Source organism: Mustelus asterias, chromosome 21 (assembly GCF_964213995.1).
Source record: "Mustelus asterias chromosome 21, sMusAst1.hap1.1, whole genome shotgun sequence".
Lineage (NCBI taxonomy): Eukaryota > Metazoa > Chordata > Chondrichthyes > Carcharhiniformes > Triakidae > Mustelus > Mustelus asterias.
In genome coordinates, this window is record NC_135821.1 from 20309172 (window position 1) to 20322828 (window position 13657).

General features: G+C 47.2%; 1 protein-coding gene across 4 annotated transcripts in view; it reads left to right on the plus strand.

Moving 5' to 3' along the window:
• LOC144509181 (myocardin-related transcription factor A-like) overlaps positions 1 to 13657 on the plus strand; it is a 186097-nt gene that overhangs the window by 152999 nt on the left and 19441 nt on the right. For all 4 annotated transcript variants that reach the window (XM_078237616.1, XM_078237617.1, XM_078237614.1 and 1 more), the window contains 3 exons: positions 3630 to 3755; positions 7924 to 8174; positions 9615 to 9774. In XM_078237616.1, coding sequence (XP_078093742.1) covers positions 3630 to 3755; positions 7924 to 8174; positions 9615 to 9774 — 537 coding nt within the window. The remainder of the gene's footprint in view (positions 1 to 3629; positions 3756 to 7923; positions 8175 to 9614; positions 9775 to 13657) is intronic.

Below are 13657 nucleotides of genomic sequence, written 5' to 3' on the forward strand. Positions count from 1 at the left end.
GGCTGAGGTTAGAAATAGGAAAGGAGCGGTCACGTTGTTAGGAGTTTACTATAGGCCCCCAAATAGTAATAGAGATGTGGAGGAAGAAATTGCTAAGCAGATTATGGATATGTGTAGGGGTCACAGGGTAGTTGTCATGGGGGACTTTAACTTTCCAAATATTGATTGGAACCTTTGTAGGTCAAATAGTTCGGATGGGGCAGTTTTTGTGCAGTGTGTGCAGGAGGGTTTCCTGACACAATATGTGGATAGGCCGACAAGAGGTGAGGCCACATTGGATTTGGTACTGGGAAATGAACCGGGCCAAGTGTTAGATTTGGTTGTGGGAGAGCACTTTGGAGATAGTGACCACAATTCGGTGTCTTTTGTTATTGCAATGCAGAGGGATATGGCCGTACGGCAGGGCAAGGTTTACAATTGGGGGAGAGGTAATTATGATGCGATTAGGCAAGAATTAGGGGGCATAAGTTGGGAACAGAAACTGTCAGGGAAAGGAACTAATGAAAAGTGGAACTTTTTCAAGGAACAAATACTGGATGTCCTTGATAGGTATGTCCCTGTCAGGCAGGGAGGAAATGGCCGAGTGAGGGAACCATGGTTCACGAAAGAGGTGGAATGTCTTGTGAAAAGGAAGAGGGAAGCTTATGTAGGGATGAGGAAACAAGGTTCAGATGGCTCGATTGAGGGTTACAAGTTAGCAAGGAATGAGCTGAAAAAGGGGCTTAGGAGAGCTAGGAGGGGACACGAGAAGTCCTTGGCAGGTCGGATCAAGGGAAACCCCAAGGCTTTTTACTCTTATGTGAGGAATAAAAGAATGACCAGGGTGAGGTTAGGGCCGGTCAAGGACAGTAGTGGGAACTTGTGGATGGAGTCAGTAGAGATAGGCAAGGTGATGAATGAATACTTTTCTTCAGTGTTCACCAAGGAGAGGGGCCATGTTTTTGAGGAAGAGAAGGTGTTACAGGCTAATAGGCTGGAGGAAATAGATGTTCGGAGGGAGGCTGTCCTGGCAGTTTTGAATAAACTGAAGGTCGATAAGTCCCCTGGGCCTGATGAAATGTATCCTAGGATTCTTTGGGAGGCAAGGGATGAGATTGCAGAGCCTTTGGCTTTGATCTTTGGGTCCTCGCTGTCCACGGGGATGGTGCCAGAGGACTGGAGAATGGCGAATGTTGTTCCTCTGTTGAAGAAAGGGAATAGAAATGACCCTGGTAATTATAGACCGGTTAGTCTTACTTCGGTGGTTGGTAAATTGATGGAAAAGGTCCTTAGAGATGGGATTTACGACCATTTAGAAAGATGCGGATTAATCCGGGATAGTCAGCACGGATTCGTGAAGGGCAAGTCGTGCCTCACAAATTTGATAGAATTTTTTGAGGAGGTAACTAAGTGTGTTGATGAAGGTAGGGCAGTTGATGTCATATACATGGATTTTAGTAAGGCGTTTGATAAGGTCCCCCATGGTCGGCTTATGATGAAAGTGAGGAGGTGTGGGATAGAGGGAAAGTTGGCCGATTGGATAGGTAACTGGCTGTCTGATGCTCTCTCCACTCCCATTGTTTTGTTTCCTAAAGACTTGATTAGTTGTAAGTATTCGCATTCCAACCATTATTCTGGAGCGGAGGAGGCTGAGGGGAGACTTAATAGAGGTTTATAAAATGATGAAAGGGATAGATAGAGTGAACGTTCAAAGACTATTTCCTCGGGTGGATGGAGCTATTACAAGGGGGCATAACTATAGGGTTCGTGGTGGGAGATACAGGAAGGATATCAGAGGTAGGTTCTTTACGCAGAGAGTGGTTGGGGTGTGGAATGGACTGCCTGCAGTGATAGTGGAGTCAGACACTTTAGGAACATTTAAGCGGTTATTGGATAGGCACATGGAGCACACCAGGATGATGGGGAGTGGGATAGCTTGATCTTGGTTTCAGATAAAGCTCGGCAGAACATCGTGGGCCGAAGGGCCTGTTCTGTGCTGTACTGTTCTATGTTCTATGTTCTATGCTCGACAGGGCTGTACCAATAAAATGCCAGGGACTGCTAGAAACATCCTGTAGAGAAACATGATTAAACTGTGTTTCTTAAAGGCACGGTGTCATGATGGCACTCACTTTTGGCTGCTTCCTGTTGCTATGCTGCTAACGATGGGGAAAGCAAATTAGACTTGGACAAATGAAATTAGATCATTTTGTGGAGGGGAAAGTTTGCGATGGGGGGAAAAGCAGGGCCGTGGCACTAGGTGAATTGTCCTTGCAGAGAGCTGGTACAGACCCAATGGGCCGAATGGCTGTCTCCTGTGCTATAACCATTCTATGATTCTTATCGAAGCTTCTGCAACATTACACCTCAAATTTTGCACATTTAGTGCTGCAGTGTGAAGTGCTAGTAGGGTCTCCACAGGCTGGGTGCCAATCTCAGCTGAGATGCAAGGGCTTTGCTTCAGGGAGTTGGTTAAATTTGCAGCCAGGTATTCATTCATTACACATTAATGGAAAGGTGGAATATATAGATAAATAAATAATAAATACCAGAAGGGTGTGGAGGCTTTGGAGAGGGTACAGAAGAGGTTTACCAGGATGTTGCCTGGTTTGGAGGGTATTAGCTATGAGGAGAGGTTGGATAAACTTGGTTTGTTCTCACTGGAACGACGGAGGTTCAGGGGTGACCTGATAGAGGTTTACAAGATTATGAGGGGCACGGACAGAGTGGATAGTCAGATGCTCTTTCCTAGGGTAGAAAAGTCAAGTACTAGGGGACATAGGTTTAAGGTGCGTGGGGAAAAGTTTAGAGGAGATGTGAGAGGCAAGTTTTTTACACAGAGGGTGGTGAATGTCTGGAACGCGCTGCCCGGGGAGGTGGTGGGAGCAGGTACGATAGCGGCATTTTAGGGGTATCGAGACGAATACATGAATAGGATGGGAATGGGAGGATACGGACTCCGTAAGTGCATACGGTTTTAGTTTAGGCAGGTATCATGATCGGCGCAGGCTTGGAGGGCCGAAGGGCCTGTTCCTGTGCTGTACTGTTCTTTGGTGGTGTAGAGGTATTGTCATTGGACTAGTAATCCAGCGACCAGGGGTCATGCTCTGACGACCCTGATTCAAATCCCACCACGGCAGATTTTATTAAATCCAATAAAATGTGGAATTAAAAATCTAATGATGTCTATGAAACCATTGTTGATTGTTGCAAAAACCCATCTGGGTCACTAATGCCCTTCAGGGAAGGAAATCTGCCGTCCTTACCCGGTCTGGCCTACATGTGACTCCAGTCCCACAGCAACGCGGTTGACTCTAAACTGTCCTCTGAAATGACCGAGCGAGACACCCAGTTCTAGGGCAATTAGGGATGGGCAATAAATGCTGACCTTGTCAGTGATGCTGACATCCCATGAATGAATAAAACAAAACCCTTCATTGTTTTGCGGCAACACTGGTACAGGCCTGGGAGCCATTCTGCTCCTTTTGGAAAGGAATCTTGTTGGGTTTGGAGATCCACAAAAGAACACAAAATATTGTATTAAAAAACTCAGACAATGTATTGGAATTTCCCGATGTTCCGTAAGTTTTTGTAAGATGGATTGGGAATGACATTTGCCACCTTTTCATAGTTAACTTGTTCTCTTGCAGTATCTTGTATCTTTGCCAGCTGGGACGGAATTGAGCAAGTTAAAGCCAGCGTCTGACCAACAGATGGCAAAATTGGCAAATGGTGTGTCATCTCCAGCTGCCAAACCCACGCCAACACTTATTAAAGTAAGCAAATCTTGCAAACAGTTTATGCAATGGGATCACATCGTGATGTTTAGCATCTTAACAAACTCTGGTCGGCGTTCTTGAATTGTGAAGTTGACCAGACCCTGATAGTTATTTACATGAAATTGTGTAGTCTGAAATCCTTGTTTATTTCCTTGCCAAGTTTCTCCCCCACTCGGTGCCCTGCCCTGTCCTGTCAGGAGGTGACTCCGTGCTAGGATAGGGTTTCTGAACACTGGGCCAATGTTCTCCACCAAGCGGTCATTATTGTTGTGAAACTTTTTCTTGTCTGATGTTGGCCAGCTATTGATTGGCAGGAGGCTGTTGATCCGGCCCTATCCAAATCCCCCTCAATCTCTCTCCCATTGATGGCAGGCATGTTGGTTATGTTGTTCCCCCTCTCGCCCAGCAGTCAGTTGTACTTGGTTGAAAGGGACCAACTCCGCAGGCATGGGATGGAACCTGATACCCATCCCTCCGATCTTTACCTGGTCAGCATGGATGAGTTGGGCCGAAGGGCCTGTTTCCATGCTGTATGTTTCTATGACTCTATTTACCTCCCTTTGGATAAACTCCTTCAACTATCTAAGGAAAGCTCCATCCAGTAATTCAAACACCAATTTAAGTTACACCTTGGCAAGTTTACTCATTCAATCTCCAGAAAGCTGGTTTAACCAGTTGGAAAAATTTTACTTTCTGATGTATTTTCAACCTGGTGGATTGTGGAGAAAATCTTGCTTTCTGTTGAATACTGGAAGCCAATTACTGGATAACGGGTTTATAATGTCAAATTATCAACTACATAATATAATGCCAATCTTGGCAGGAACTGTGGTGATTGCTCCTGACTCCGGTAGACATTTTTGGTATTTCTCTCCCCCCCCCAACCCCCATCCACCACCTTCAACATTCACCCTCTCCATCACCAACAGAGTGGCAGCTGTGTGTACCATCTACAAGATGCACTGCACCAACTCACCAAGGCTCCTTCAACAGCCGCTTCCAAACCCGCGATCTCTACCATCTAGAAGGACAAGGGCAGCAGGTACCTGGGGACACCACCACCTGGAGGTCCCCCTCCAAGTCACTCACCATCCTGACTTGGAAGTATACCGCCGTTCCTTCACTGTTGCTGGGTCAAAATTCTGGAACTGCCTAACAGCACTGTGGGTGTACCTACACCACGTGGTCTGCAGCGGTTCAAGAAGGCGGCTCACCACCACCACCTTTAAGGCAATTAGGGATGGACAATAAGTGCTGGCCTCGCCAGAAAGGCCCACATCCCATGAATGAATAAAAATAAACGTTATTTATTTATTATAAAAGTTTAAGGGAGATGTGCGGGGGAAGTTTTTCACGCAGAGAGTGATGGGTGCCTGGAACGTCCTGCCAGAGGAGGTGGTGGTTGCAGGCACAATAGCAACATTTAAGAGGCATCTGGATGAATAGGGAGATGTGGACCGAGTAAGGGCAGGTTTTCTTGAGTTTAGTTAGGGCATCATGACCGGTACAGGCTTGGAGGGGCCGAAGGGCCTGTTCCTGTGCTGTAATTTTCCTTGTTCTTTCGTTGCGGACCCAGAAGCTGACTGATTATGAAGGTCTCCAGCCGATAACACTCCCCAGCTCCAGAAAGCCTTTGAGATTGAGCAGCCCACAACTTATTTCTCTCCTGTGTTCCTGCCTGTTTCTAGCACAGAGATTTCAAATCATTCCCTTTCCAGCCTCCTCAAGAATAATTGTGACTCACCACCTGCCCTCATGTCCTCAGATGTTTTTGTTGAATAAGGTGATGAGTATCGCATTCGATCATTTTTTTGTTTGCTAATTAACTTGTGTATTACCTATTAAATCTGTCTCTTTAGCAATGGCGGTCAGTTTTTATATAGAGAATAGGGGCAGGAGGAGGCCAGATTGCCCTTCGAGTCTGCTGCACCATTCATTATGGTAAGAAGTCTCACAACACCAGGTTAAAGTCCAACAGGTTTATTTGGTAGCAAATACCATAAGCTTTCGGAGCAGAGCTCCTTCGTCAGATGGAGTGGATATCCACTCCATCTGACGAAGGAGCTCTGCTCCGAAAGCTTATGGCATTTGCTACCAAATAAACCTGTTGGACTTTAACCTGGTGTTGTGAGACTTCTTACTGTGCTTACCCCAGTCCAACACCGGCATCTCCACATCATTCATTATGACCATGGCTGATCGTCACATGTACCTTCCCTCCCCAGCTATCTTTATTTTACAGCTCAGGGATACAGTCTAAAAATTGGAGCCAGTGTGAGCCAAGCTCTGTAACCTTACATGGGATGGGGGGGGTGCTGAAAGTTACCCCAGCCCCGGGGGGGGGGGATTAGCCAGGGTTCCTGCTGCTAATTTACAGTCCAGCGAATCCACTTGGAAACGGCATCTCTGCGGATTTCTCGGGAAGATGTGAACCTTTCATCCTCCGGCAGCACTGTAAGGAAGCAGCCTGCTACCACTCGGTGGTCAGGTTCACTCAGGGACACCGGTCACTTGGACTGGCCGTACAGGAGATGCTCAATATTTTTGGTGCTGTTAGCGTGCTCAGGACAAGCGAAAACTAGTAGAGAGAGTTGAGAGAGAGAGAGAGGAACACTGTAGATAATTTCTCCCAAGTATTGGGCTTTGGGAATGTGCTCATGAGGGATGTTATTTATTTAGGGGGGAGAAAAGAGCTGACGTTTCGAGTCCCGATGACCCTTTGTCAAACCTGTTAAAATTTCCAGCAATTTTTCTCTTTTTTGGTTTGAGAATCCAGCGTCCGCAGTAATTTACTTTTATGTTATTTCTTTAGCCTGATTCATCCACAGCAGGGCATCTTAGCCAGGGCCACCCCTGCCCTAGCCCCGCAACCCCCACATATTTACCCTGCTAATCTCCTTAACTGAGGGGCAATTTAGAATGGCCAATCACAAAGCTGTATCCTGTCTAGTTATAGAGTCAACCATTCTGCTTTGAGGGGGTTAATACACAACGTGATTTGATGAAAGTAATATCAGCAGGAAAATCCCCTGGTCAGCTTTAATCCAGGAGTGATCAGCTCTGTTGGAGATGCGAGACGCGCCCCCTTTTTATTTTCCAGTCCAGTCGGAGTTTTGGGGTGCAGCGGGAGTGTTTGTGACAGGGCTTCCCAGACTGTGGGTTAAGACCTTCAGTGGGGCTGGCGTGGAGCTTGGACTGATTTTTGACAGCCCTCATTTTAGTAGTTGGTGGGCGTGTCCAACTGGAATACTGTCTGAGGCCCAATGGTTGCCTTGAATAGATAGGTGTTCATCTTGTTAGCCTGCTTTTTCATCAACTTTCCCAACACTCTAATCCCGTTTTCCCCGACTCAGCAGCTAAAGCCCCCACCACCCCCTAAAGGTTTCACTGTAGGGTCTCAGTTTTATTAATTTATGGGATGTGGGTGTCGCTGGCTAGACCAGCATTTATCACCCATCCCTCATTGCCCCTTGAGAAGGTGGTGGTGGGCTGCTGCCTTCTTGCACCCGCTGCAGTCCATGTGATGTAGGTATACCCACAGTGCTGTTAGGGAGGGAGTTCCGGGATTTTGGCCCAGTGACAGTGAATGTACGGCGAGGCATTAAAATTGGGTCTTGGAATCCTTACAGTGCAGAAGGAGGCCATTCAGCCCATTAAGTCTGCACTGACTCTCCGAAAGAGCGTCATACCCAGGCCCACCCAACCCTGCCCTGTCGCCACGTTTACCGCCTAATCCACCTAACCTGCCACACCTTTGGACACTAAGGGGCAATTTGGCATGGCCAATCCACTAATTTACACATCCTTGGATTGTGGGAGGAAACCCACGCAGACACGGGGAGAACGTGCAAACTCTGCACAGACAGTTACCCGAGGTTGGAATTGAACCCGGGTCCCTGGCACTGTGAAGCAGTAGTGCTGACCACTGTGCCGCCGTATTGCCCTTCCTGGGGTCTTTTGTACCCCACCCCTCCCCCCAGGGGACTTTATCACACCAGGAAATAGTTCGCGAAACACTGGTTTGTCACTTTAGTAGTGACATGTAGTCTCAGTAGTGTGATTTTTGTCAGTTGTATAAATCTTACCTCCTCTGAGTATTTGAGGTGAACTCATTGTATTTCTTGCTGCTCCCCCTCCTCCCCCCCCACCCCCACCTCACTTACAGCAAAGCCAGCCCAAGACAGCACGTGACAAGAACCAGCGAAGCAAAAAACTGAAGGAGCCAAAATCCCGAGTGAAGAAATTGAAATACCACCAGTACGTCCCACCAGACCAGAAACCCGACAAGGCCACACTGCCTCTGGACACCGCCTACTCCAAACTGCTCCAGCAGCAACAGCTCTTCCTCCAACTCCAGATACTGTGTCAGCAACAGCAGCACTACAACTATCAAACCATCCTCCCCGCACCTCCCAAGTAAGAGCCTAGTCTGTGTCTGCGGCCTTTGCACTCGAGTTGTTTTAATGTAGCAACGTGGCTTGACGATTGCTGCCGTTGGTTGGTTTCTGGTGCAACTCTCGAGCAATGCAGCATGTAATCTGATTTTGAGGCAGAGAGGACAGCGAGGACCCAGGTTTAGTTCTTGGTCTCTGCTGAATTTGCCTATCTCGACCAGGGCAGCAATTGAAGCTTAGTGCACTCGCCCCAAGAAGGGGGAGGAGAGAGTCAGGCTTCCTGCTTCTGTTTGCTAAACAGTTGCACCTGCCGGAATGAATGTGTGTGTGGAATGAGGACAGCTTGGGGCTCTGCCGCAGGGTCCCCGCACAGTGCAATAGCTTGGCAGCACCTGTTGGGTGGCTCACCAATGAACAGCAGAGTAAGAGGGTGACTGGAGGGTTACCCGCTCGCAGACAACTGAATCACCAACTGTGTCAGCATCTCGGAGACAGAAGGTGAGGACAGGAGGTGGTGGGAGGTGTTGACTGTGTGGGGGGGGGGGGGAAGGAAAATGACACAGTAGCTTTAACCTCTTCTTTCTACTCCACGGTTCGCAAATGTTGACACAGTCACTGCTGGTCTCGAAGTGTGGAACTGGAAGTTCCACCTTCACAAGTGTGAGTGACCACTGTGAAAGCCTTGGCTGCTTCTGTCAGTTACAGAGGATAGCCTAGCCCACATCCTGTACTGCAGCGTCCTTTCTCCATAGTCATTGTACTTGGTGCCCAGTGTATTTGATACAGACCACTATGATGGCTGGTGCATTATCTTGGGTCAAAGAGCATTACATCATGGCATTATCTTGGGTCAAAGAGCACTTCATGCTCGTTTGTATCCAGTTCCTCAAAATTAAACTTCTGCTTTGTGTCCCCTTTTGCAAAAAACATGACCAAAGTGACACGTTGCGAGTTTTAATAATCTCCTCGCCCCCCGCCCCCCCCCCCCCCCCCCCCCCCGAAAGGGTTGGACGTGAGCCGAAAGAGAAGTGGCAGAGCACGAAGAAAGGGGGACGTGTCCTTCCTCTGTCCGACCCCAAAATCTCTCTCTCTCTTCCTATCCCCCACTCAACCCAAATTCTCTCTCTTTCATCCTCACAGTACTGAGATCTGGCACCAGTGGTGAATCAGCCAAGGTGTCATTTGTCAAGTGTTTGTCCGAATTCTCAATGTCCACAGCTTCTCCGACTCGATACTAATCTAGCTGAGCTGGCCCAGTTTTGTCGTGGTTTCTGTAGAAATGGTGATAGGGTTGTATAAAGAAGAGTGTGAAGAGCAAAATAGACCAGTTGGGCCGAATGGCGTATTTCTCTGCTATAAAAACTGCTCGGTTTATATCGGGTGTCAGCTCCAATGTTGTTGTGTGGCCGCATGCGGCAATGGTTGCCTGGTCATTAATGGCTGCCTCTCATTTCACTTTCAGACCCAGCAGTGACCAGCAAGCAAAGAGCTGTGCAGCCTCAGTGAGGTCTCTGACCAATAGCACACCATCATCGGGACCCGGTGGACTCAGCCGGCAGAACAGTTGCACGTCCACCATTAAACCACTGACATCACTACCCTTCAACCTCGATGACTTGAAGGTCAGTTCCATTCTACTTCCTTTGTGCTCCGGGACCTGCCTTTGTCTTTCTGCTCTATCTCTCTCTCGGTTTGCTATGAGTTTGTGTGGCTCGGTGGCACAGTGGTTAGCACTGCTGCCTCGCAGCGCCAAGGACCCGGGGTTCAATTCCGGCCCCGGGTCACTGTCTGTGTGGAGTTTGCATGTTCTCCCCGTGTCTGCGTGGGTTTCCTCCGGGTGCTCCGGTTTCCTCCCACAGTCTGAAAGACGTGCTGGTTAGGTTGATTGGCCGTGCTAAATTGCCTCTAGTGTCAGGCGGATTAGCAGGGTAAATATGTGGGGTTATGGGGATAGGGCCTGGGTGGGATTGTCGTCAGTGCAGACCCAATGGTCCGAATGGCCTCCTTCTGCACTGTAGGGATTCTGAGTGCTTCTTCCTGTTTGGAGGCAGACTGAGTAACATTAACACGGTCAAAATAGATCGATAGATGGATTATGGTAACAGGAAGTGAATGAACAGGACTGTAATTTATGGCGAATTGTTGTTAAAATCTAAAACGCCTCATGATTTGGAAAGTTACAGATATGTGCGGCACAGCAGCGCAGTGGTGAGCACTGCTGCCTCTCAGTGCCAGAGACCCAGGTTCGATTCCAGCCTTGGGTGACTGTGTGGAGTTTGCATATTCAAAGGTTAGGTGCATTGGCCATGCTAAATTGCCCCTTAGTGTCTAAAGATATGTAGGTTAAGGCGATTAGCAGGGTAAATATGTGGGGTTGTGGGACTAGGGCAGGGATGGGCCTGGGTAAGATGCTCTGCTGTAGAGTTGGTGCAGACCCGATGGGCTGAATGGCCTCCTTCTACACTTCGGGATTCTATGAAATGCCAGGTGTATCATCTGCATACAGAGATGTGAATTAGGAGCGGGAGTAGGCCATTTACTTCCTCCAGCTTGCTCCGCCATCTGATATGATTGTGGCTGATCTGATTGTGGCTTCAAATTTCCTATCTACCCCCTACACCCTTTGAACCCTTTCAGTCAACAATCTATCTAACTTAACCTTAAAAAATATTCACTGACCCAGCCTCCTCTGCGCTGCGGTGAAGAGAATTCCACAAACTAATGACCCTCCGAGAGAAAAAAATCTCATCTCTGTTTTAAGTGGGATGCCATGATGTGGAGATGTTGGACTGGGGTAAATACAGTAAGAGTTTTAACAACGCCAGGTTAAAGTCCATCAGGTTTATTTGGTAGCAAAAGCAAATGGGATGCCCCATATTTGTAAACAGAATCCCTGAATTCCAGCCTCTCCCATAAGGGGGAACATCCTCTCTCATCCATCCTATCAAACCCCCTCAGGATTTAGTATTTTTCAGTAAGATCGCGTTGGCCTTCCAAATTCCAAAGGGTACAGACCCAACCTGTCCAACCTTTTGGCACAAGATCATCACCCCTTCATCCCAGGATTTAGCTGAGTAAAACTTCTTGCACTGTTTCCAGTGCGTTTACATCCTTCCTTAGATGAGGAGACTAAAACTGTACACAGTACTCCAGATGAGGTCTCACCATTGCCCTGTACAACTGTAACAAAATATTCCCACTTTTATATTCACTCCCCTGGCAATAAACAACCCATTTGTTTTCCGAATCACTTGCTGTACCTGCATACTAACTTTTCCTGATTAATGTACCAGTGTATTCAGACCCTCCCTCTCTGCCTCCAAGATCTCCAATATTTCTCTCCATTTAAATAATGTACTGCTTTTCCACTCTTCCTGCCAAAGTGGACAAGTTGACATTTTCCCACGTTATATCCCTTTGCCAAATTTTTTGTTCATTCACTTAACCTATCTATATTCCTTTGTTCTTATGCTCCTTTGCCCTTAGACTCCTTATGCCCCCTTCACAACTTACTTGCCTACCTACCTGAGTATCCCCATATCCATTATTGCATGTTACTTCCTCAGAGAGGAAATTGGTCAAACATAATTTCCCTTTCCAAGAAACCATGGTGTGATTCTGCCTGATTGCATTAAGATTTTGAAGTGTCCAGCATATCAACTCCACTTACCGGCCCTGGCTTCATATCCCTTGATATCCTTCCTTAACTGCCTTCCATGCCCGTTGGGCACCGCAGGGGCTAGGGTGTATTGTCGACCCCATGAATCACATTTTAGTTTGATGTTTTAAGTTTCCTTTCTACTTTGTCTTTTGTTTTGGGCGGGTCCCTTCTTTTTTGGGGGGGGCTGTCCCTTTTTAATTTGTCCCTCAGTTAATTTGATTTAGTTTACTCGTTTAGTCAAAAAGATTGACATCTTTCCTTAACAATGATCTCAGCCCCTCAAGCTCCAATTTCTCCAGCATTTTGGGAGAATTGAGTTAACAATTTCTGTGACTTTTTGTGTGTGGAATGCAGACTTTGCATTGAGCAATGTGGACCAGGCCTCGAAACAAAAGCAGTGCAAGGAATAGTGACTTCACAACAAAGACTGACCAACTGGATTGGGTTTTCAACAGGCCTGCTTGACTCGGGCAGGCATGATGGAGTGAAGGGCAAGGCTGGCAGAAGTCGGGAACCCTGGATGACTCGGGATATTGAGGCCCTGGGTCAAGAAGAAGAAAGAGGCACATGACGTGCAGAGGCAGCTGGGATCAAGTGAATCTCTTGAAGAGTATAAGGGGTGTAGGAGTAGAGTTAAGAGAGAAATCAGGAGAGCAAAAAGAGGACACAAAATTGTTTTGGCAGATAAGGCAAAGGAGCATCCAAAGAGCTTCTACAAATACAAAAAGGGCAAAAGAGTAACAAGGAAGAGAATAGGGCCTCTTAAGGATCCACAAGGTCATCTATGTGCAGATCCACAAGAGATGGATGACATCCTAAATGAATATTTCTCATCAGTATTTACTGTTGAGAAAAGCATGAATCATGGAATCATAGAAACCCTACAGTGCAGAAAGAGGCCATTCGGCCCATCGAGTCTGCACCGACCACAATCCCACCCAGGCCCTACCCCCATATCCCTACATATTTTACCCACTAATCCCTCTAACCTACGCATCTCAGGACACTAAGGGGCAATTTTAGCATGGCCAATCAACCTAACCCGCACATCTTTGGACTGTGGGAGGAAACCGGAGCGCCCGGTTCCCTAATACCCCAAGTTCCCTAACATGGATGTTAGGGAACTTGGGGTATTAAACACTGATGTTTTGAGGAGTGTACATATTACAGAGAAGGAGGTGCTGGAAGTTTTAAAGCGCATCAAGGTAGATAAATCTGCGGGACCTGATGAGGTATATCCCAGGATGTTGTGGGAGGCTAGGGAGGAAATTGCGGGTCCCCTCGCTGAGATATTTGAATCATCAATAGTCACGGGTGAGGTACCTGAAGATTGGAGAGTGGCAAATGTTGTGCCTTTGTTTAAAAAGGGCTGCAGGAAAAAGCCTGGGAACTACAGACCAGTGAGCCTCACATCTGTGGTGGGTAAATTGTTGGAAGGTATTTTGAGAGACCTGATCTACAGGCAGCAAGGACTGATTGGGGACAGTCAGCATGGCTTTGTCAGTGGAAAATCATGTCTCACAAATTTGATTGAGTTTTTTGAAGGGGTAACCAAGAAGGTAGATGAGGGCAGTGCAGTTGATGTTGTCTACATGGACTTTAGCAAGGCCTTTGACAAGATACTGCATGGTAGGTTGTTGCATAAAGTTAAATCTCACAGGATCCAGGGTGAGGTATCTAAATGGATACAAAATTGGCTTCTTGACAGAAGAGTTTTAACAACACCAGGTTAAAGTCCAACAGGTTTATTTGGTAGCAAATACCATTAGCTTTCGGAGCGCTGCTCCTTTTTCAGATGGAGTGGAAATGTGCTCTCAAAGAGAGCACATACCTGTTGGACTTTA